The sequence below is a fragment of the Psammomys obesus genome, unplaced genomic scaffold (assembly GCF_907164565.1).
Source record: "Psammomys obesus unplaced genomic scaffold, mPsaObe1.curated_primary_1811, whole genome shotgun sequence".
In the NCBI taxonomy this organism is placed as follows: Eukaryota; Metazoa; Chordata; class Mammalia; order Rodentia; family Muridae; genus Psammomys; species Psammomys obesus.
Window position 1 is genome coordinate 15,284,830 of NW_026596064.1, and position 25,599 is coordinate 15,310,428.

General features: G+C 43.7%; 1 protein-coding gene across 1 annotated transcript in view; it reads left to right on the plus strand.

Annotated features, from left to right (window-relative positions):
* Nucleotides 1–12,074, plus strand: part of Ildr1 (immunoglobulin like domain containing receptor 1) — a 36,104-nt gene extending 24,030 nt beyond the window's left edge. Inside the window, exons 6-9 of the mRNA XM_055625235.1 lie at nucleotides 159–357; nucleotides 5,265–5,396; nucleotides 5,604–6,397; nucleotides 10,834–12,074. Of these exons, the coding sequence (XP_055481210.1) occupies nucleotides 159–357; nucleotides 5,265–5,396; nucleotides 5,604–6,397; nucleotides 10,834–10,875 (1,167 nt within the window). The 3' untranslated portion in view covers nucleotides 10,876–12,074. The remainder of the gene's footprint in view (nucleotides 1–158; nucleotides 358–5,264; nucleotides 5,397–5,603; nucleotides 6,398–10,833) is intronic.
* The last annotated feature ends 13,525 nt before the right edge of the window (nucleotides 12,075–25,599 follow it).

The following is a 25,599-nucleotide window of genomic DNA, read 5'->3' on the forward strand; positions in this document are numbered from 1 at the left end:
AAAAAAAAAACCAGATATATACAGTACAATTCATAACAGTTGTAGAATTACAGTCATTAAGCGGCACCGAACAAAATTTTATGGTTTGGGGTCACCACAATACGGGAAAGTGTATTAAAGGGTCACAATGTTAGGAAGATCGAGAACCACTGGCCTAGACTGTTGGAGTGAAGGCATCCCTCTCAAGATGTTGGCTTCTCTCCACCGTAGACTGGCTGACAGTGATCTTCATCATCCTTGGAGCCCTCCTTTTCCTGCTGCTGATTGGTGTGTGCTGGTGCCAGTGTTGTCCTCAGTGTTGCTGCTGCTACGTCCGCTGCCCCTGCTGTCCTACCCGCTGCTGCTGCCCCGAGGAAGGTGAGAGAGAGAGAACACAGAGTATCAACTGGTTGGACATGATGGTACAAGTGCCCCAAGGAGATAGGTTTTCCTTTCTCAGGTCAAACTTCCTGGCTCTTCTGGGATCTCCTTCATACCTTCTTCCTTCACACAGGCTCAAAAGACGTGAGCTGTAGCTTAAAAATGCTCTAAATCGACAAGGAAGGTGGCCGATAACAGGATTTCTACCTATAAAACTATTATTATTATTATTATTATTATTATTATTATTATTTTATTTTTTTAGTAAACAGAAGGGGTTGGATCAACTGTTTTAAGTGGAAGTTTTCCTTTTTGTGTATTTGGGCAGTTCAACTCTTCTCTCCCAGGTCAAAAGTGGAAAAGGAATTTCCAGCTCTTTAACCATGCTTTGGCCTTTTGGGCAACCTGTCTTCATCCCAAAGCTCTCTAGGGACCCCGGCCACCAGTCATCTAATTAGTACATGGAAATTCTCCTCATTCTTGAGGTCCCCAGAATTGTAGGACTTGTATTTCAGAAACCAGGGACAGAGACCGGTATGTACCTTATTCTATTACAATTTCACAACACTGCTTAGAGATGAGATGAAAAGAACGGAGCAATAGGGAAGGATATTGAAGCCTTAGTTTTCAAACTGAAGTCCACACTGGATAATGTGGAGGACTTGGTCAAAATTAATTGCTGCCCCCTATCCAGCTTCTGACCCCATGCGTCTGGGGGATTAGGGCACACACACACACACACACACACAAATATAATAAGACTATGATAGGCTCTAAATTTTAAGTTTCAGATTAGATGAATTTAAGCAGGGCTCTGGTGCACACCTGTAATCCCAGCACTCAGGGAGGCAGAGGCAGGTGGATCAGTATGAATTTAAGGCCAGCCTGGTCTACAAAGTGAGTCTAGGACAGCCAATGTTACACAGAGAAACCCTGTTTCAAAAACAACAAAAAAACAGAACAACAAAGCAAAACAACCACCCCAAAAGCAAAAGAATGTTCTATAAAGTTCTTTCCTCAGTAAATAGATGAGAGTGTTTTAACTGCAAGGTTTTTTTTTTTTCTGTGTATTTGTTTTAAGTAACATTTCCTTTTCCTGATGATGTAAAGTATCACATGGTAGAAAATCTGAGAATTAAAAAAATCAAAAAGTAGACTAAACCAAATCCCTAGAGACAACTATTCTTGTCATCTTGGTCCATGTAAAGGAAGAAAGTTTGAAAGGAAAACATGACGATTACTCAATGATGATAGACAGCCTACTTAATCTATGATGTCAAGGTCAGTGGTGTGAGTATGGTTTCAGGCTTGTGATGAAAGGCTGCCTGATGTCTTACAGGAAAAGAGAAATAACTTTCATTAGATGCCTGCTTAATGTGTGTCCTCTATGTCTACTTCCTCACCGAATCCTCACCACAGCTGCCAAAGGAATATGTCATCACCACTTCACAGGCCAGGTCAGAGAAGTCTCACAGTTCACAAGTACAGTGACTGCTACTGATCTGTGTCTGCGTGTCCCATGTGGGGACTGCTACAGCCTCTGTGGACTAGCTGAGGTTATATAAACTCTTGGAAGGGGTGGAAATAGCCGGGGACTCAACTTGAGTCTATGGCGAATGTTCCCTCTCAGGGAGTAGTCAGATGAGAGATAAGTCCTCACCTGCTAACTCCTTAGATTACAGGGTATTAAAGGTGGGCAGGATTGGGGCAAAGCTAGCATGGATGGAGGGTGCATTTGATCAGTAAGAGAAGCAAAGGTTTGGTTTCTCTTCAGTGTCTGGAATTTACTCATTGAAAAGAACTGATGAAATGAAGAACTTCAGGCCATAACTTAAAGTCCTTGGCTTTGATCAGACAAGCTCACTTTTAACTTTCCTGACAAATTTGGTGAGAAGATGAGTTGCAGTGAGGGGCAGGGATGGTTAAGGAAAGATCAGTGAATAAGGGAAGTATTCTGATGCTGTTCTTGTTTGATTGATTTTTGTTTGTTTGTTTGTTTAGGCCAAAATAGCCCTTACAATGTGTATAAGCAAAGGACTGAAAGAGAATCAATGGAAGCCCCAGATAAGAAGCTGGGTGATCGAGGATGAGTTGGAAGTTTTCTCTACTAAGAAAGAGCTAGCCTTAGAAAGGAAAGAGACAAGAGCGTAAGCAGCCTGGCCTCTCAAAAGAGAGGTCATTAGATGTGGAGGATGGTCCGTGTATGAGGGAGCCCACAGCCTTCCACAACTTCTGCAAATCAAAGTGCAGTGCTGGAGACATAGCTTGGTGGTTCTCATGAGACCCCTGGGTTTCAATCGCAACATCAGAAACGAACAAATGTCCTAGATGCAGAAGGAAGCCTCTGGAAGGATGTCAGAGATGCTTGAACTTCTCCCACCACAGCCCATCTCCCCAGCCAGCTCCCACCTTCCTGAGTTGCAACAGGGGACTAGAGAGAAAAATGAAAGTGGTGCTAACTTTTAGTAGATCCAATAATCCCCCCAGTATTGGCAAACAACCCTCATAGGATTTACTGACGAATGTTTTTAGAATCGGGCCTATTTTTTTTTTCCTACAAGAACTAGAGAAACTTCTCATCTCTCTGAGTTACTGGCCTCCCCTCCCCAGAGAACATCTCTCTATACAGAGCAGGGAAAAGTGAGGGCTGGAGAGACTTCTCTAGTTACATAGACCTTGATGATCAAGACCCATAGCTGTTGGCTCTCTGTGAGGGCTAGTTCCTGTCCTTAACAAAGAAGACATAATCTGCTGGAAGTTCATGGGGGACCCGAGCAATGGGGAGCCTAGAAGGAGGAAAGGCATACTTGATAGGAAGGTCCTTCAAGGAAAGACCATTCTAAGGAGGACTATTTGAGATCCCATTGCTTGGCTGGGGCCAGGGAGCTTTTTCTGGTGGTTCCCTGAGGTTAAAATGACAAGAGTTCAAAGGGCTGTCCTGTTCCTAAAAGCTGCTGAGGACGTTGAGTTGGTCGTGGCTATAGGGTGAAGGACAGTAAAGAACAGACGGGCTTCTGTGACAGCAGAGAGGTGGAATGGAAATCGGCCATGAGCAAGGGAAGCTGGAAGGTCTCCAGGGACACCAGGGGTGGAGTACAGGTTTCAGAGGAGGGTCAAGTGTTGTCATACGCCTTAAACATCATGCCTCCGCGTTTCCCTCAGAGACAAAGATTGGTGCAGTTTAGACTCTATGCGTGTTTGTTTCTCCTGAAGCTAAGGCAAAAGAAACAATTCACTGTGATAACACTGAAAGTCTCTACCTGCTGACTCACCCATCAGGCATTCCGTGTGCTTTGCCTCATTTAATGCCAGCAACTCTGTGAAAGACCTATTTTGTCTAGCCCAGAGACTTTGAAAACACCAAGTCGCAAAGCTAGGATTGTCTAGCTGGTTGAAGTCCACCTGGCCCTCAGAATCTTCATTTAAAGATTCCGAAATCCTGACGGCTTCATTTCTCAGAATTTTCATACTCCCCAGCCGCCAGCTCCAGTCTGACATAACAGCATCACGCTGTGGCTCGGCTCCGAAAGCAACTTCTGAAATCTCGACTTCTGCGTCTGTTTCCCACATTAAAAGACATCTCAAGACCACGTGTGGTGGCTCACGCCTGTAACCTCAGCCCTCAGATCATTAAGTTTGATGTCGGCCTAGAGCGAGGCCGCGTTTCAAAAAACAGAGAGCGGGCTAGGATGGGAAGAGAAGGGTTAGCTTGCTTACCGAAAATAGTCGCTGTGCTGACGGTGGCCAATAGAGGGGGCTGCTGAGCCCCTCCTCCTGTCCCCTTTGAAGCTGGCACGCAGCGGGTTGGGTTGGTATTAAGGTGTGGCAACTTTAGGAGCACTTGCTTTCCCCCTGGCTGGGCTGTGACTCATCATCGGGGCTGGAGCTCTGGACAGTCCTTGGGGCTCTGTGGCGACCACTTCCTGTTGCGCCGCACTCTTAACGGTGGCAGCCGACCTTCCACCCCGTGCAGCCGGGTACAGGATACCCTCCCTTTGCCCCATTTTACAGCGAACCCTGAGCTGGGTGGGACTACCAGGGCGGAGGCCCGTCACAGTCTGTAGCAGCGTGCCTCTGCTCCACGCATGGCTAGGCAGGGCCTTTGGGAGTCGAGGGGTACTCAGCCACGATTGCCTCTAAACGGAACCCCACTAACAAAAACAAATAAGCGTCGGTATTTTTAATCGCCCTTGCTACAGATGGTGGAGCCTCTGAACAGCTTCGCCGAGGGGACTGAGGTGACGTTTTGTAGACACTTGGTGTTGCTTTTTTTTTTCTTCACACTGTTCCTCTCAATAAGAGAGGAAATATTTCCCTTCCACTTGCCTGTCCCACCCCTAACTGGGGGAAAACCCAGCAGTTAGCAAAGGAGAAAAATAGAAAGGATCCCGGACAACTCACTTCAGCTTTGTGCATCCCTGGCCTTCCTCCCACACGGTTTCTCCCACCGAGGGCTGGTGATGCTTCAGCATCACATCATAGCCTTGTTTTCCCCTTTGGGACAGATAGCCCTGAGCTTGCCCTGCAGGCCCAAGAGCCATCAGCCTCCTCCAAGCCTTTACCACGCGGGGTGTCTCTGTGTGGCTTGTAGTTTGATGGACTGCTTGGTATGTGTGCGGGCCTGCCTATGCCCTTGGGTGACCTGGAGAGCGAATAACATGTTTTGAAGCTAGGAAGAAGCAGTCTTTCCTAGGGTGTGAAAGGTATAGCCTTTACTATGGGGAATTTGGTCCCAGCCCCTTCTTAAAGACACAGCTGAGTCCTGTTCCCCTTATCTCTTGTTTCCATGCAAGATAGGTGAGAATGGGCTCCAAGGAGAGAAGCTGCAAGCACAGACCGAGTGAAGTGGGAGGCGTGGGACTCCCTCTGGCTAAGGGTCTGCGTTTCTCCTTCTTCCCCTGCAGCCCTGGCCCGCCACCGCTACATGAAGCAGGTTCAGGCCCTAGGTCCTCAGATGATGGAAAAACCCCTGTATTGGGGGGCGGACAGGAGCTCCCAAGTTTCATCTTATGCAATGAACCCGCTGCTGCAGCGAGGTAAACTTTGCCAGAAAGCCATGGGAGGAGGAGGGCAGAGGGGGAGGGCAGAAGGGCAGACCGCCGAGGAGCATGCGCACTAATGGGGTTGTCTTTGCTATGGCAAGGTGGGAGGGAGTGGAAGCCTGCTAAATAATGTGACAGTTTGACACCCAGGACGATGTCCGGGCTCGCAGTTCAGTGCGCTCTGTCCTTGTTTCCATTCAGATCTGTCCTTACGGTCCAGCCTTCCCCAGATGCCAATGACCCAGACGGCCGCTCACCCTCCCGTGGCCAACGGTGTCCTGGAATATTTGGAGAAAGAATTGCGGAACCTCAACCCAGCTCAGCCTCTGCCTCGCGATTTTAGAGCCAAATCTGGCCACCCTTGTAGCATGCTGTCCTCTCTAGGCTCCGCACAGGTTGTGGAGCGCAGAGTCATCCACCTTCCCCCGCTGATCAGAGACCCACTGTCCTCCAGGACCAGCGACTCCTCCCACCAGCAGCGGCTCAACCCTGTTCCTTCCAGACCTTGGGATCCCAGTGAGGGCCGGAGGCAGCGCCATCACTCTGACTTCCTCCAAGAGCTCCAGGACCGGGGGATCAGGCCCTGGGCCCCGGAAAGAAGGGAGCTGGACCCCCATTGGAGTTGGAGACACCACCGCTCTAGGCCCAGCGAGTCCTCCATGCCCTGGTCAGACTGGGACAGCCTGAGCGAAGGCCCCTCGTCCAGTGAGGCCCCTTGGTCCCCCAGACGATCAGATCCCCGGGAAGGCGCCCAGAGACACGGGAGACGCAGGCATCGCAGCTACTCGCCTCCCCTGCCCGCGGGCCCCAGTTCTTGGAGCTCTGAAGAGGAGAAAGAGTCACTGCCCAGGAACTGGGGTGCCCAGCGCCACCACCGCCGCCGCCGCCGCTCACAGTCCCCGAACTGGACTGAGGAGAAGCCACCCAGCTACCGTTCACTGGATGTTACTTCAGGCAAGAACAACATGAAAAAAGGGAGTGTGGAGAGGCGCTTGGTGAGCCTGGGGCATCCTGTGGTGGGTTGGGCATGGGCAGAGGCCTCTTAGGCAGCGGCCTTGGCTACAGCTGACACAGGCCCGGCAGTGTCCTTCTAGTTTTGCATGACTCTCTGAGCAGGCTGGGACACTGCCTTTTTTTTTTTTTTTTTTCTTTTCTTTTTTTTTTTTTCAACAAAAAGGTCCAGAGTCAGTGCAGGGTGCAGAAGAGGCATAAGGCTTGCAAAGGGCCTTCTCTGCCTCAGTGTCGCCATCTTCTCTGCTTCCGGAGGTAGGTCAGGTGGGTTCTGCTGGTAAGCAGGTGAAGAGCTGGGGCTCATCAAGACTAAGCACCCCATGTCGGGGAGCTGGACCTCGGGCTTCGCAATCCTATTTCCACAGGCCAGGAGCGGTGAGTGTTTAAGGGAGCAGCAACTGTACTGTGTGTGAGGATGAGGTCTTTCGTATTAGCCCAAAACCACCTATCCCCAAGGCTCATCAGACAGATGAAAACCAACCCTGGCATCCCACTCAGGAGTAAAACTTTAGCGTGCTGTGAACGCCAAATGTGCCAGGCGTTACTTAGCAACCTAACGGGGGAAATAGGAGAAGAGGATAGGGCCCTTAGTGCCTCTGGCTTTTCTTTCATTTTTTTTGGGGGGGAGGAACGAATTTTAAGCAAGGTGAGATGGTACAGCCACCTGCAATCGGAGCCCTCAGGAGCCTGAGGCAGGAAAAATGCCACAAGTTCGCGGCCAGCCTGATCCACTGTATGAGACGCTGTCTCAAAAGCACCATGACTTTAAGGAACCATTTTATAATTCAGTCACCCACGGGACAGCTGATACTTTATGAAAATATTCCACCTCTCCAACGTAAACACATTACTTACTCAGAGGCAACTTACAGGCTACCCATGACCAAAACCTTTTTCTCATTTTCTTCTGCTGACACGGTCAGGTAGGTCTTGGGAAGCTCTGAGGGGAAGTCCCAGTAAAAGGGCATCACCTAAGAACAGCAGTCTCTTATGGGCTCTGAAGGACAGACCTATCTATTGTTATACACACACACACACACACACACACACACACACTAGATGTGTGTGTGCAAAGGAACAAGCCCCCCAGGGGAGATGCAGGATGTTCCTCTAGGGAAAACTGAGACAGAAAGGAAGAGTGGTGTGGGGAAGGCAGCGAAGCCCAGCCAGTGCTTCTGAAATCAGAAGCAGCAGCTGTGTCATTTTTTTCACGGAGTCCCACAGACGCTGAGATCAGTGACTATCAGCCTGAGGCACTGAGCTACGTATGCAGTATATACCTGCGTATATACTCCACATACTCTCAGTCTATACTCCACATATCCTCCGTATACCCAGCAGCCCTGAACTGTGAGGCCCTCTTGAGTGAAAGCGTTGTGTGCCCGATGGTCTTCTGCCTCGGGCTGCTCCCTCACACGTCTCTTTGTCTGAGCAGAAGCTCAAGGAGTGACCTCATCCACGCATGACATAACTGCTTCGCCCCGTGGTTTAGAATGGGTTCCGTAAGAAAGCACAAAAGCATCCAAAGCTGGGATGTCTGGAACCACTGTCACATGGTGACCTTTCTCCTGTAGTGACTCGATATGCCTCTTCCTTTTAGCAGGAAACAAAATGTGTTTGTCATGTTTTTGGCTCCAAAGTCTGAGCCCTTTTTTCCCCTCTAAGTTCCTTTTTTTTTTTTTTTTCTGATTAAACTAAGCCTTATAGCCTAAGGGAAGGATATGGAAGGTTGTAGATGCTAGAGGCAGTCCTGCTTCATTCAGTTCTCACAAGGCTCAGAACGGTTGAGTAAGAAGGGCAAAGCACATGGCAGTAGAAAATGAAGCCCAAGTTTGAACGTAGCCCTCTGGTTCTCGAGCCCTTTCCATAACCATCACTGTTTGCTTCGACAGAAGGCAACCACTGAGATCAATAATGCTTTCTAGTGACTATGAAGGCTTCCTAATTTCCCCCCAAGTATGAGTACCTTTTTGTACACAAAATGTACACAGGAAGTGTACAAGAAGATGTGCACAGGAAGTAACTCTACCACAGCTTTCATGTATAAAGTTATCTTTGAGAAGCAAAGATTTGGTCCAAAATAATTTTAAAATCCCCATGGTCTTGAGCCCGAGTCTGTCTTCTAGAAGTGTCACTGGATTGCACGGAACCTTCTCCTTTTTCTGACAGTGACCAGAGGCCAAGGACCAGAGCTTAAGTTTGCTGATGAGTTCGTTTCAACGGTGCAGTTTGTGGTCTTTGAAGCTTTACTGTGATGAAAAGTCTCTGTTGGTTCTGGATGCGCCCTACACAGGTTTCGGGAGGCACCGGAGCTTGCAGCTTTGGACACCGTTAGGCACTGTTTGAGCACAGTTAGGCCACTAGATGGTGACTCTTGATTGCGTACCACTTGAAGTTTCTCTGTTCCTTCTGTTAGAAAAACGCATACCACTGTTAAGTCAGGCTTTGTCAGCAACAGATTTACCATAACTTTAAAAATAAAACAGCCACTAAAATACTTCATCAAACACTCAGAGAAAGAGGAAACTAAGCATTTTTAGGCTCGCTGGAGCCTTTTTCCTCAAGAGTAATGTTTAATAAATAGACACAAGCAAGGGCTTCTGTGCACACAATCTTCTGGCAATCTAAACTAGGTAAGAAGTGCCCTCTGCTCAGTGCCCAGGAAAATACAGACCTCATGCTGTCTGTGGGAGAACCCACTCATCTCACTTCATCTAAGCTCTCTCTCACTGGTGGTGGCCCTTTCCCTCAGTCAAAATGAAGTGGGAACTTCAAGCTTTCTACTCCCCTAGCTTCTGACTGAATGATCCCTGTGCTCCTAACCTCCTTCAGATGATCTCTCTTTCCGATCTTGCCCTAATAGAATGACGAGTTCCATGACACTCTGGAGCCTTCAAAACTTGGCCCACGTATATCTGTTGTAGTGAGGAGAAATCCATGGTGTTTGTTTCTGGGCTAACCTGTAATGCTCTGGAGTGAATATCAGGTTATATTTTTGCCTTAACAATTTTTAAACTAATTAATTAATTTATTTTTTTTTGTTATTACAGTTTATTCACCCTTCCTCTCTCTTCTCCTCCCATGCCCTTCCCCAGTCCACTGATAAGGAAGGTTCTCCTCCCCTTCCATCTGACCCTAGCCTATCAGGTCTCATCAGGAATGCCTGCATTGTCTTCCTCTGTGGCCTCATGTGGCTGCCCTCCCCCCAGGGGGAGGTGATCAAAGAGCCAGCCACTAAGTTCATGTCAGAGATAGTCCCTGTTCCCATTACTAGGGAACCCACTTCGACACTGAGCTGCCATGGGCTACATTTGTGCAGGGGTTCTAGGTTATCTCCATGCATGGTCTTTGGTTGGAGTATTGGTCTTTTCAAAGACTCCTGGGCTCAGAGTTTTTGGTTCTGTTGCTCTCCTTGTGGAGCTCCTGTCCCCTCCATGTCTTTCTGACTTCCCCTTCTTTCATAAGATTCTCTGCACTCTGCACAATATATATATATATATATATATATATATATATATATATATATATATATAATTTAGTTTTAAATATATATATATATATATTTAATTTTTAAAAGTTACATTGGAATCTGCAGTCTTCTACTTTGAGTATCCTTTGATCTTGCCAAGGTCCTCCTTAACAAAATCCATTTGTTCCTATTCACTGTTGTCTTCTGTGGCAGAGAACATTCATTCCAGAATATGCTGATTAGAAACCTTAGTCCTTAAAACTCACTTTCCTGATAACAAGAAACAGATTTTTAAAGCAATATGATGCAAATACCTACACAGCATCTTTAGGACATTCATTAAAGGAAAAGTGTCTTCTCTTTACAAATGATATGAGGATGATCTTATTCCTGAATTCCAGCTGTAGATTTTTCAAAAATGTAATGAAATAATCCCCTTCTCTGAAATGCATGGAGAGGTTGGAGAAACATAATTCTTGCCTCATCAGATGATAAAACAACAACAAACAAAACCTAATGACAAACCCAAAAGTAGCAAGAGGTCTTTCAAGAAAAGCCATTGAGTTTGTTCAGGAAAACTCTGAAAAATATAACTAGAGGAATACTAAAGTATGAAGTTGAATGAAAGGCATGGGGAGGAATGGTTCAGAGCAAAACAGGGAATAGAGCTGTCTTCATGGTAGAGAGATGAACTGATAAATGAAAAGCAATCCTTTTCTTCAGTCTACTGAAGCCTTGAAGATATTACAAAAACAACAATGAGGGGCAGGGTAAATAAGATTAGAAATGTTGATGTTTGAGGAAGGCCATCGAGAAGAAAATGAATGGCGCTGTAAAAAGGTCAAGAAATATGGCACTCTCCATTTAGCAGGTTGGACCAGCTCTCCTTGGGTATTGCATTTACGGGTTGTAGATTGGGCTGACTGTAATTTTTGTGTTCTTATTCCTCAGGAGAGAGAGAGCTCCCATAGTGGACGGAGTGTGGTCATTTAGTCTCCAGGCGCTGTACCGCTTCAAGGATCCCACGTGTCCTCAGCATTGCCAAGATTTCCAGCTGTCTTGGGAAGGACAGAACACATCTGTGTCTCACAAGTTCGGACATAGCTTCTAGGAATCAAATAGAAGAATTTTCAGAACAGAAGCCAACATTCCCGTTGTTCATGCCCTCTGCCTCTTACACGATCTCTGAGTTGAAAGAGGCCTTAGCTAGGATATGATCCCTTGGGAACATAGTAGCACAAGTGTTCAAGTAGGTCAAGGTGCTCAGGACCAAGGCGTTCACATAATGACAACTCAGGAATCTTAAAGAAGAAATCAACTGTATTTCAGAAACAGGAAACCTATGGGATATTATAGGCAAATTTCCATGGGAACTTCCTGTCCTCTCTTGAACTTTAGGGTTTTCCACTAAAGTGTCCCCACCTGTGGTCCTGAGTTTCCAGTCCAAGCAAGTGCAGAAGTTCTCCATCTCTGTGCACACCCACAGGCTGTTTAGTGCAACTCCAGAAAATAAGTTTTTCAACAACCATATTCTCGATTATTTTCTTCTTGCTCCTTTCCCCTACACTTAATTTATTTTCTTATATATAATAATAGAATGATGCTAAAATCACTTTAACTACTTGCAAGCACCACACAGTATAAACAAGAAAAATTAATGCAGTGGGTTGAAGATTCCATCCCAAATAAATATCTGCTTTTCTACTTTGGGTTCCTACTTTATTCATTGGTTTAAGCCTATCTCCCAGTAAAATTCAGAGAATGATATGAATCGGGCCATGATAGGTAGCTCTGAAGCTACCATTCTCTTGGGGCTACTGAATGGTTCAGGATTGTGATGTCCCAACCATTAGCATGTAGGTAGGCTTTGCCACTCACAGAGTCCCCAGAGGAAAGAGCTGCACCCTTCCTGTAATAGGGCGATCACTGCTTCCCATTTTCCACTTGGTTGCTTCACAGATATATTTATGCTTGATGTGTTGGCTTTCTCTGAGTCGACTGGAAGGAGATGGATCCAACGGTATTGATATTGTACAGATAAGTATCCCTACCTGTGTGGTCGCAAGCTCAATTTAGAGCTAATTGTATCAACCTATCCATTTTAATCCAGACTCAAAATTAAAAGTGAAAAAAAAAATAGGCTAACTTCCTGTGTTTGGCAGAGGTTATTTTCAGGACTTATAAAATCTGAATTTAAATTAGGAAACAGAAAAAAATAGCCAAGGTAGATGTAAAATTGAATAGGTTGTGCTATTAAAGTTTGGAGAAATTAACATAGAACCACTTTTCAGCTCATCTCTTGGCAAAGTATAACTTTGTACATATATGTACGTATGTATATACTTATGTATGTATATATTAGATTCTTCTTTCATACAATACATCCAGACTATAGTTTCCCCTTCTTTCCACTCCTCCCAGCTCCCCCTCCCTGTCACCTCCTCTATTCCTTAGATTCACTCCCCCTCCATCTCCCATCAGGAAAGAGCAGGCCTCCAAGATACAACAACCAAACACAACAAAACAAAATACAATAAGGCAAGGCAAATGCCCTCATACTGGAAAAGGCAACTTAACAGGAAGAAAAGAGGCAAAAGAGTCAGAGACACACCCACTCCCACAGTTAGCGGTCCCACAAAAGCACCAATGAAGGACCTGGTGCAGACTCATGAAGACCCCACACTTGCCACTTTGGCTTCTGTGAGATCATAGGAGCCCTCTTTAGTTGATTCAGTGGGTCACGTTACCCTCCATCCCCTCTGACTCTTAGAATTCTTCAGCCCCCTCTTCTGCAGAACTGCCCGAGTTCTGAGGAGAGGGGCACAATGGAGACCTCCTATCTGTACTCTTTCTCCACGTAGCTGTGGGTCTCTGCATTTGCTCCCATCTGATGCCAGAGGAAATCTCCCTGGTGACAACTGGACAAGGCACTAAACTATGAGTATGGCAGAATATCATTAGAAATAATTTCATTAATTTTTTTTTTGACCAGTTGTGTTTAGTTCTACCCTAGGTCTTTGGGCTAACCAGTCAGTCTCCAGTTTCTGGCCATCTAAGCAACATCAGGCCTGGGCTTCCTCTTGTAGAGTGGGCCTCAAGTTAAACCAGACATTGGTTGTTTACTCTCACAAGGTCTGTGCTCCCATTGCCTCAGCACATCTTGCAAGCAGGACAGACTGTTGGTCAGTGGGTTTGTGGCTGGACTGGTGTCAGGGTTGCTCTTTCCATAGCCTTCAGAGTACCTTCTCGAGCCAAAAAGATTAGAAGGCAGGGGTGAAGGCTTCATGCAGGCACAAGCTCGACCTCTCCATGTTCAAAGAGCTGTGTGGATGTTGTCCTTGGCAATGCCGCCAACACTGTCAGTTTTTGGAGAGCAACTCTCTGTCCTAGCATGAGCCTGGGTTACATGTGGTCTCTCCATGGGACCCCCTTGGCCAACAACTCAACTAAATGCAACCCAGTCCCAGCACTGGAAGCCTTGCTTGGCTACAGAGAAGCTCAGTTGAGATTCCATATCCCCATTACTAGGAGTCCACACTAGGATTGCCCTCATAGATTCCAGAAAGTTTCCACTGCACTAGGTTTCCATATTACTCCTAAATGCCATCCCCCAATTGCATCTGTCTCTCCCTGCAATATCTCACTCCATTCCTCACCCCCACCTGATCTCACCGGGTCCTGTCTTCACCCATAAAATCTATTCTCTTTCCCCTTCCTAGGAAGATCCATTCCCTAGACCCTCCTCTTACCTACCTTCTCTCAGTCTATGTGTTAAAGCTTGGTTGTCATATACTTGACAGCTAATAATCCATTTATAAATGAACACATACTTTTTTTTGTCTTTCTGGGTTACCACACTCAAGATGATTTTTTTCTAGTTCCATTCATTTTCAAATTCCCACCATTATCCAGTAGGCTTCATCTTAGAGATGTATGGATGTTTCAATATATGAAAATCAGTAAATGTAATCCATCATATATACAAACTAAAAGAAGAAAACCTACATGATCATCTCATTAGATGCAGAAAAGGCCTTTGACAAAAGCTAACGCCCCTTCATGATGAATGTCCTAAAGACAGTAGGGATACAAGTGACATATCTAAACATAAATAAAGGCAATTTACAGCAAGTCTATAGACAACATCAAATTAAACAGAGAGGAACTCAAAGCATTCCACTAAAATCAGGAACAAGATTGTCTGCTCTTTCCATATCTATTCAATATTATACTTAAAGTTTTAGCTAGAGCAATATGACAACTAAAGAAGAGCAAGGGGATACAAATTGAAAAGGAAGGAGTAAAAATATTGCTATTCAAAGATGATATGATAGTATACATATGTGACCCCACAGAACTTCTACAGCTGATAAACACCATCAGTGAAGTAGCTGAATACAAAATTAACTAAAAGAAAATCACTATCCCTCCTGTGTACAAATGATAAATGGGCTGAGAAAGAAATCAGGTAAACAACACCTTTCACAAAAAGCCTCAAACAATATAAAATATCTTGGGCTAATTCTAACCAACCAAGTGAAAGAACTGTATAACAAGAACTTCAAGTCTTTGAAGAGAGAAATTGAAGAAGGTATCAGAAGATGGAAAGATCACCCATGCTCATTGATGGCTAGGATTAACAGTAAAAAATAGCTATCCTACCAAAAGAAATCTACAAATTCAGTGCAATCTCCTTCAGAATTACAACACAATTCTTTACAGATCTTGAAAGGACAATTCTCAACTTCAGATGGAAAGACAACAAAACCAGGATAGCTAAAATAATAATAATAATAATAATAATAATAATAATAATAATAATAATAATAATAATACAGAACTGCTGGAGATAATACAATCCCTGATTTTCAAATTTTGTAAATCTTGGAAATGCCATGAGACAAAACTCTGAAGGGTAGTAGGACAGTGAGGAGCAGGTCTGAGATCATAGACCTGGGAGACTGGCATAGAATCAGGGCATCTTCATCCCCAGTCAAAAGAAGGTAGCCATAATCATTGATTTTGAGTCCTGGGTTTGGTGGAGTTACTCTGACAACCTCAAACAACAACATTGGGGAGCCCTGCTGAAGGAAGAGGGCCTCTGCTTCCTGCCCACCCCATCCCCCTTTCTGAGGAAAGCTATTACACAGAAAAGCTCGTAGGTAAAGCAAAAGGTCCGCTCAGAAAAGCTTCACTGTTCCTGCTAGCCAAAGACTCTTGCTGTACCCACAGACACGGAGGCTGATGTGTATAACCAGGAAAACTGACCTCCCAGCTTGATCCTAGAGGCCATTTTGAGAATCCAAGATTCTCTCCCCATTCGTTAAACCAGACAAACTTGGGTGGCAGGGGACACCATCAAGAAAATTCTCTCACATCCCTCCCTCTTAAGAGTCATGCAATACCTGGCCAGAGAAAATCCTCCACAGCCCCTCGGTAGATGCCAGTTGAAGACAAAGCCAAATAGTAAATTAAGCTGAGTAAAACAACTCTATAGCAGCTTTGAAATGGCTGTTGGATAGTAGGCAAAGAGTATAGGAAAACAAAAAAACAAAAAACAAAAACAAGGTGACTCTATAAAATACGACCCAGAGCCTCAAACAAAATATCCAAAATATACACCAACAAGAAAGTGACAAATAAAAACAGGGAACCAGCTGATGGTAGCACCGGAGTGAACCAGATGTTGGGATTATCTGAAAATAATTTTAAAGCAAACATCATCAAAATGTTATAGAAATGAATTATAAATTTTATACAAACAAACAGAAAAGTAGAAAAAAAACCTCACATTTTTATTTTTGTTTTTTGGAGAAGGGAAGTTATAGGGGCTGGAGAGATGTCTCTACAGTCAAGAGACTTTTCTATTCTTCCACAAGACCTGAGTTTGATTTCTAGCATCCACAATCCTGTAAGACTCAACACTTTCTTCAGGCCTCTGCAGGCACTGAGAAGCATGCATAGACAACACACACACCCTTTTGCCTGGGCTGGGTAGCCAATCAGCTCCCAAGATTCACCTGTCCCACCATATCCTGGGTTCAGAAGTACATATTGACATGCTTCGGTTTCCACCTTGGTGCCAGGGATCTGAACTCCGGTCCCCAGTGCTTGCACAGAAACTGAACCCAGGTCCTCTTTAAAAACAGCAGGCACTCCCGGGGCTGAAGAGAGGGTTCTCCTGCTCTGGAGGTGCTCAGTGTTAGAAGCACACGCTGTTCTTCAGGGGACCCAGGCTTCCCTTCCAGCACCCACATGGTGGCGCACAACCCTCTGTACCTCCCGTTAGGGTGACTGTCTCTTCTGACTTCTCTGAATACCTGGAAAGCATGTTGTGCACCTATATATGCAGGCAAAATAGAAATAAATAAATCTTTAAAAACCAAAACCAAAAGCAAGCACTCTTAATTACGGAGACATTTTTCCAACTTTTACTAAAACAACTTTTTCATTCCGGCACTATGTTGCAACTCTTTTTTTCTTCTTCTTCTGATAATGAGATCTAGGTAGATTTATGGGCTAGCAGTTTGAAGAAAGCTGTATTTATCAACTAATTCAGGTACAGATGAAGTTCCTAGATTATGAAACCTGACTATAACCTACCCGGTATTTCTCTGCTTATTTTCCTTCTACTCAACATGAAGAAATTGAGACTTTTATGCTGTCAAACTGCCAAATGACTTATCCTGAATGTAAACCAATATGTTTGTCAAGCGCTGTGAAATGTGCTTAAGATAATTAACTGATTCCTGCCTTGAGGTGCCGGAGCTTCAAGGAGCTCTAAGAGCTTTGTCCTCCATGAAATGCTACAAAGAAAGTGCAGGGTTCTGTTCTGTTCTCTTTTATAGAGAATTATAAAAGACCAGACAACTTTTGATCTTCAAGGTGACCATCAGAATTTTATGTCCATTCTGCGGAAGTTGGAGAAGAGCCTTGAATAAATACAATCTTTTTAGGGTTTTCTAAACTAAATGGGCAGTGTTATTTAACAACAGGACTAAGTTGGGAGGTGAAGAATCTCTTGAAATGAAATTTGAAGGTTTCAAATTTTAGCTTTCTTTCTTTTTATTAAAACTGAGCCAGAGGTCTTTAAAAAAAAAACTGAAAATAAAAATAAGGTCTGGGGGAATGCCTATGTGTTATGAAATTTAACTAGCTTCCTTTCAAGATAGCATTCAGTTTGCTATTAGAATATAATAAGGACTGGATGTCTAATCAATTGCAGGACAGGCTTTCCCACCTGCATACCAAGCCAAAGAGCCCAGTACACTCTTCGTACTCCTTACCTGGTTAGTTCATCCTTCCTTGGAAGTCTGTCCTCCAAATCTCTCTATTGTAAGTGACGATTAATATTTACTACTGGTTTCTCTTCTAGTAATGCTGCTGTTAATCCTCAGCAGCTGTATAACCAAATCACCACACAAAGACTGGGTTTTTAGTTAACCTAGAACACAATGCTGGGCAATATTTACTGCCTCCTAAACCTCCAAGCCCTCAGTTTCCTAACATTTAGATTTCCCACATTATACTTGCTTTTTGTGAAATCTTAGGTCTGGTTCATGCTCCAAGTCCTTCAAGCTCTCCCCTCCAGCTCTGCTTTCCTCCCTCTCCTCCTCTCTCTCCTCCCACTCCTTTCCTGCCTTCTGGCTCCTCCCCTCTTTCCTGTCCTCTGGCTCCTCCCATTGCACGACATTGTATCTAGTTGCTTTATTTTGTCTTGTTTACACAGAGTTGAGACAGGATGCTTATAATGAGTATCACAATGCAATATCCGGATTGAAACCAGAGAGTTGGGGGTGGGGAAATCAGCATTTGAATTAACAAGGGTAAGGCATATACAGTTTAAAAGAACATTATGCCAACATCTCTCTCTCTCTCTCTCAATCTCTGTCTCTCATACTCACAGCTAAGCTCAGCCTTCATTTTCTTTTTGTTTTCCTCTTTCTTTATCCATTTGTCCATCTGTGCTCTCTGTCAACCACCTCACTTTCTTTTTCTCTCATTTCAGCACATGGTTCTGCTTTCATTCCTCTGTAACTTCCTCTTCTACACACCTTACCATGGTTGCAAACACCTGCCCCATCCCCGAATGGTTTAATCTCTCACAACGTATGATTGACTCTATTTGCTGTGTCTTAATTCTAAATTACCGAGAGGCTGATATGGCTATTCGGGTCAGGGTCACTCTGCAGTTGAGTTTTCAAGAAAGGCAGGGGTCACTTACTGGCTAGAGATTCGCCTTTTCTGCGTTATGGATGGAGAGTTTTTCTAGGAGAAATACTTGAATAAGGACCATCCTGTGAAGAATGTACAAGAAACACAAGACAGGGTCTTTGTAATTAAGGAATTTAACACCACAGGCTCAGAGCCTTCTGCGTCTCAGCGTTCTACTTCTGACTCCTTTTGAGCGTCTGAAATGAACATCCTGGTGACTGCAGATGGTGTTATCCCAGAGCAGGCTTACAACAACAGAGCCCCTCGCTCACAAAGACTGAACTTTCTTGCCCGTTTATGACACGTAACATGGTAGATTACGATATTTATGGAGCACTTGCAATATCTCCAATGCGTGGCACCTATTTTATTATCTTAACTCTAGTAAAGAAGTTGTTATCACTCATTGACCCAAGAGCCAGATAAATTAAGACTATTTATCCAGAAAACCATAGCAGAAGACAGCAGAATAGAAATCCGAGTGGAGTCTGGTACTCTATGTTCTTGCCAGTCAGGAAACAAAACTGGCTATCTGGACCGGGCAAGAAGGAGCTTGCTTACCTTTGGTTCATATTAAGGGCCTGCTACTAGAGGAGGCACCTGATCAACGCAGCCAGCAGCCTATGTTAAAGGTGGGTTGGGCTCACTGCCCTTTTATTTGAGTTCAGCTTTGGAAACTGGCTACATGACCTTACTCGGATTACACACTGCAACCGAGGTCTACGCACCTTTTACAGGCCTCGCTGTTTGTCGGGGAGCACAGAAGACCTGGCAGGCCCTCCCCTGTTGCTGTACTAAGTGTTTCCGTCACCCTCTGATATACTCTGTGGAAGAACTAAAAATGTCAACAAGACAGAACAAAAAATCCTATGTCTGACTATTTAAAAAGTGTCTTGGGGACAAAAAAAGGGAGGGGGGAGTTGAAGGTGGTGCCTCTAGTCTCCGATTGTGGTGACATGAAAGACTTACGTAATCTGAATAGGTGTGAAGACATCTCTTCACCAGAGAGAGACAAAGAAACTCTGTGGCAAATACATTTAGAAAAGGGATTTATTAAAATGGCTTATACACTGTCAACGAGCTAGTATTGATAAATGGATGTTTATCAATGGAAGGTCCAAGAATACCCAGTGTGTTGTTTAGTCCGTGAGGTTGGCTGTCTCTGCTGGTCTTCAGTATCTGTCAGAATCCTGGCTCTAATGCCATAAAGAAATGAATGGACTTACCACAAGAGAGAGCAAGCAGGCAAAGAGATTAGGCTTCCTTCTTCCGAGTCCTTTAGATAGGCTGCCAGCAGAAGGTGTGGCCCAGCTTAAAGGCAGATTTTCCCATCTTGAAAGATCCTACTTAACAGTGGGCCTTCATACTTCTAAGGATTTAATTAAGAAAAAAAAAAATCCCTCACAGGTCTACCCACCCAGCTGCTTGCCCTTTAGTTAATTCCAGATGTAGTCAAGTTAACAACCAAGAATAGCCATCACAAAGTGTCCAGGCCTTTCAGTGTTCCTTATAGCTAAAGCAAAAACAAAGCAGAAGATCTCTGGATGGCAGGAAGATGGGAGACTGCTTGGGGATCTTGGAATTAGTTTAGGATAGCAAATTCCCTAGCATATCTCCAATGGGATATGTCTCCTGCATAGTGCACTGGAATCACCAGTACATGCAGAGTCCTATTTTCCTTGCATTTGTTCTGGGCACAAAGAGGTTATTGGAAATAGCTTCATCCTTTCAGAATTTTCTCCAGTGGTGGCTCTAGAGCACTTCATCTGTGTCTAAAAAACCCCAGTGCCCATTTACAAATGTCCTCAACATAACACCTAGCACCCATGAATATTTGATTTTCTAACTTAGCTTGCAAGAAAATATGCTGTTCTTTTCCCTTGTATGAGTCCTGCACCCAATTCCCTTGCATGCTTTCAAGTAATTCTTTTCTTTTCTTATGTTGAGTGGTTTCCTCACATGCAAACACCTAACTTTTTTTTTTTTTTTGACACACGGCTGGAACACGCATATCTCTAAGATACTATCATTATGCTGCTCTCTTCACTCTGGTCCTCTGGCCTATGAATCCCAGCCGCTCTGCTATTTCTGAACTCCTTATTTCAGTACACCCTCTGCCCTAATTAAGTTCTCCCTCCTTATCTCTGTAAAGATAGTGGACATTGTATATCTCATTTCTCTCACTCCTCATCTCAGGGATTACTGTCTAGGTTGCCTGGAATCCTGTGTCTTTAAACTCAGTTTTGTCAATTCTGTCCAGTTGTTTGTTTGAGGCAAATGGTAAATTCCATTCCTGCCCTTCTATCTTGGCCAGAAGCCAAAGCCTATGCTTACATTTGGAAATGCATTCTGCAAGCTGACATGTTTGCATTCATTAATGACCCTGCAATAGAGTGCTGGCTATTAAAGTCATTTTAAAATAAACCTTAGTGTAGACAGGAAAATAATTTAGGGAGAGACATAAGAAAATGTGTGAAAGGGACTTGTGGAAACTATTATGAAGCTTTATTATAAGATACTAAAAAACACTAAACACATGAAGAACTTTGCCATGTTTTCTTATTAAGACACTCACCATAATGACATTGATTTTATTGTGAAATGGTCTATACTTTAGTATATGTTCATATCTAGTTGATGAATTTTTGACATTTTGGTTAAAATTTTCATGTTAATATCCACTCTGTGTGACCTTCTGATGTTTAAAACTATTTCTATGTAGTCTTTGAAAATGTACTAGGTGCCTATGATCCTATCTTGATTATATTGATGCTCCCCACAACTCCCCCAACTTTCCTCAGAACTCCCAGCACATAGTCCTCCCAACTTCATGGCCTGCTTTTTGTTTGTTTGCTTGCTTTTAACCCACTGAGTCCAGTTCTGCTGCCCTTATGGACTAGGGTGTGAGGTTTGTTGTCATTTTCCCTCTTCCATCATACACAGCAATTCCATCAGCTGAAGCACTTTTTTTTGGTCTCTGTGTGCACTTCTCTGTTGTAGTCAGCAGATCCCATGTCCCAGAGCTCTAGCAACCACTAGTCTGTTTCTCACTAATCTGTTCTGCTTTTTCCAGCTGTCATAGGAACAAACAAAACAGCATTCAGCCTTTGAGTATGGCTTTTTTTGCTTAACAGAATGCAGTTATCAATCATCTATTTGTTAAGAATACATGTCTCTTTAGGGAAACCAGTTTTTTTTTCTGGTGTTTCTTTTCATTTGTTCCATTACATGAGATTTCTACAGTTCATCAGTTCAACTGATGTAAAACAGCTTGGAGTGAACAAAAGTTACTATAAAAATTTATGCGCAGGTTTTGCTTTGTACATAAGTTTCCTATTCCTTGAGAAAACAACTAGGCAACTTAGGGGTGATATTAATAAATGCATATGAATATACTTAATATATGTTTAAAGCTCAACTTTATAAGAAACTGCCATACTGTTCTTGAAAATAGCTGCACTGTTTTCCACTTTTACAGGCAATGAAGGAACATTCTTGTTGCTCTTTGTCCTCTCAGCAAATGACATTGAATTATTGGTTTTGTTTTTTAAATGTTTTAATAAATGTGCAGTGGTCTCTCTATGGGATCAAGTGTCCACTTAGCTGATTTGCCCATTTTTCAGTTGTATGTACTGTCTATATTGAAGAGAGTAACAAGCAAGACACAGAGGGATGTGTTGACCCTGTGCACAGATGTAGCCCATAGCAGTTCAGTCTCCAAGTGGGTTCCCTAGTAAGGGAACAGGGGCTATCTCTGACAGGAACTCAGTGGCTAGCTCTTTGATCACCTTCCCCTGGGGTGGAGTAGCCTTACTAGGCAACGGAGAAAGACAATGCAGTCAGTCCTGATGAGCCCTGATAGGCTAGGGTCAGATGGAAGGGGAGAAGGATCTCCCCTATCAGTGGACTGTGGGAGGGGCATGGGAGGAGAAAAGGGAGGGGTTGGGAGGGGACCTAGGAGGCTACAGCTGGGATACAAAGTGAATAAATTGTAATAAATTAAAAACATATTTAAAAAACAAAGGTAGCTGAGCAGATGTTGGAAGATGTTGGTCAGTGGTGGTCTTTACTCTAGTTCCTGCCTCCAGGTTCCCGCCCTGACTTCCCTCCATGATGAACTGTGACCTGTCCCACTATTTATTTTAATTTGGCTGTTCTAATAAGTATGTAGCAAATGCCTTATTGTGGTTTTTAATTCACATTTTTCCAGTGACTAATAATGATAAACATCTTTCTTATATGATTCCTTGCTCTCTGTATATGCTGTTTTGGAAATGTTTCTTCATTTTTTTCTTATTTGCTAGTTCATTTACTTTAGCAGTGTCAAGTTTTGAAAATGTGGATTGTGATTTTTTTTTTCTAGTCTGCAATTTGTCTTTTAACAAACTTCTTCTGTTTAATTTATCCACTTTCCTTTTATAAATCCTGCATGTCAACTCTAAACACTCTGGCTTAAGCCTATAGCCTGAAGATTTTTCTCTATAATTTTTTTCATAACATGGCATAATTTTATTAATTATATCTAAATCAATGAATTCTGAGTTAATTTATGTAGCAAGTATAAAATTAAAGAAATCTTTGTTGTTGAGTTTGATATTTTATTATCTTTTGTGAGGGGCTGTTTATTCATTTGCTGTCTGATGAACTGTTTTTGTTTGTCTAACACACTTCAGTGAGATAACACAAAACTAGAGAATGTCGGAGGACAAACTAAGAGGCTATATGGGTGAAGTCTGCTGGAGAGTCATTGGCCTTGGCCCCTTCGTCTAGAGGGCTTTTTAAAGGTCTGTTTAAGGGGCTGGAGAATTGGCTCTACGGTTAAGAGCACTGACCACTACTCTATGCTTCCAAGGGACCCCCAAGTTCAACTCCCAGCACTCACGTAGTGGCTCATAAGCTTGTAACCTCATTTCCAGGGGACCCTTTGGCTTCCAACAGTACCAGGAATACATGTGATATGATATGCAGACTTGTGTGCAAGCAAAACACCTATATGCATTAAATTCAATGTAGATGTCTATCTAAGGTTTCTTAGTGAAGGCACGCGTGCAGCAGGCATTAACTTTGAATTATTCTGTCTTTTATTAATACCATACTAAAATTCTCCAAATGAGCATTGCCAATTTCCTCCTCCTCTTCTGACTTGAAACCATTAAAAACTAAAAATTGTCCACTTACTGGATGCAAGTTTTATAGCTCTGAGGGGACAGATTCCCATTGTAAGAATTGCAACCCTAGGGGAAATGTTTCCCCAATAGAAGAGTTGTAGATCTGAGGAGAAAGGTATCCTGGCAGTTGGGAGCCAAGGTATGTCATACCACACAACAAACCTTGATATTTATTGAGAAAGATGCAGGAGGTTAGCTGCCTCTGTTCAGGCAAGAAGCAGCAGAGAAGGGAATAGGAGGCAGGCTTATATAGGATTTCTTGGGGGAGGAGTTTTCTGGGGTGGGGGATTGGTGGGATTTCAGGCCAAACCCAGGGACTGGTAGGATTTCAGGTTTAGGGATTGATGGGGTTTGGTGAGTTTTCAAACCTGGAAGTAGGCTTGGACCTTTTACCTTACACTGAATCCCTGAAAGCCAAGGCCTTATAATACAAAATAAACTTTAGATGAATCACCACAGAGGTTAATATATAGATCTTTATACCCATTACTGGGAAAGCCACTTAAAAAGCACATTGGGACACTCTCTGACATTCAAACTAAGAGAATCTATTAGCGTGAAACTATTATCCTCATTTGATCTTATAAACATATTTCAAAAATCTCAATTGTTTAATCATCTGAACTCAGAAACAAGTTCATAATTTCTTTCATCTATTTACCTGTTTATTATTGTTTGTGTTAGTGTCCTATTTTGGGTCTGTATGGTTTTTGAGACAAGGTTTCTGTATTATGTAGCTCTGGCTATCCTGGAACTCACTATGTAGACCAGGCTGGTCTCGAACTCACAGTGATCCACCTGACTCTGCCTCCTGAGTGCTGGAATTAAAGCTGTGTGCCCTCACTCCCATCCTTGTGTTAGTGTTTGATTCTGTAGAAGTGTCTCTTAGAAAGTAACCGTGTACTAGAATCATCTAGAGACGTGTCTTTGAAGGGACATGCTACTCCTAGGATGAGCCGTATCCTCGTTATTCTCAGGACTGGTTCAGTAAAATACAAGACAATCTACCAATGTGGCTGTTAATACAGGATTGTCGCGCGCGGCCTTTGCCGATAAGGACGACGCAACAACCGAGGATTTCTTCAGCAGCAAGTTTATTGAACAGCTCTTTCTTGCAGATGGTGAAGGACCCAAACCCCTGGCAGCGCCCCGTTTAAATAGCCAGCAAGGCGACCTGTCCGTCTGTAATTGGTGCTCTGCTCGAGTCCTCATCAGTATATGGCTGGCAATTGGATTGCAGCCTAAACCCTCATCAACATAAAGCTGTGCATGCGTAAAGCGCAGGGCGGCGCAGGCAAGAAGAACCAGGAAACAGGAAGCCGGCGCCATCTTGCAATGGCGGGAGCGGCTCCCGACACAGGATTCTTTCTAAAAATAAGCATTTTTAAAGATGGGCCTAGCAGAACAGAATTTGTAGCATAATTATTTTGAGCTAAATGCTCCTGGGGAAGAAAAGGGAGGGAAGACCTCTAGGTCATTGAGGTAGCTCAGTGGAAATAGGCACTTGCAACCAAGCCTGACCACCTGAGCTGGGTCAAGACAGAGAGGAGAACAGGCTTTTGCAAGTTGTCTTCTGACCTCTAAATGCCGTGGCATACTTGTCCCAACCCCCAAAATCAAATAAACAAATGTTTAAAAAAAAAGTTTTAAGAAAATCTCTTTGGTCTTCCCTGTTTTTCCTAAAGCAGAAAATAAATTTATCAAGCCTCCCTCCCTTTCCTACCTCACCCACCAGTAATAAGAGAGGGAGATTGATAAGGCCAAATTCAGGTCACCCTTAGCCTGGAAATCAGACTGAATAACAAGCTTTCCTAGCTATTCATCAGTCATGTATTTGCCTTCCTTCCCACAATCTGCTGCTTACAGAGAAGCAAAGTTCCTTTCCTTGGTTCTTTAAAAATTCACTGTGCTTTGTTGAGCAAGGAGGGTTCTAGGTAAACATGAAGTCAAAGTTGCCTCTGAGATCCCACACATTACTTTGGTATCTGCAAGCGTGCCTGAGCCATGTTTGTCTTCCACATCCGTGTCATTGTATAAAAGCAAACAGTTGCTTAAAGAAACAGTTTAGACAAGGTGCACGTCACAGAGTTTAACTGCAAGGGACAATTCGCAACTGGGCAGCTCTCAGATGACAAGTCCAGAGAGGCGTGTTCAGTAATGTGGGCAGGTGATATTTATGGCTAGAAAAGGGGATGCGGGGTACAGAGAATTGGCAGTTTTTCTATTTGCTCACAGTCTGATCAACTGGCTGACTGTGGCTTGTGAAGTTTGGCCAAGAGTCAGTATACAAAAGTATACTCCTAAATCAGGCTTTAAATTAATGTACGTACTAAAT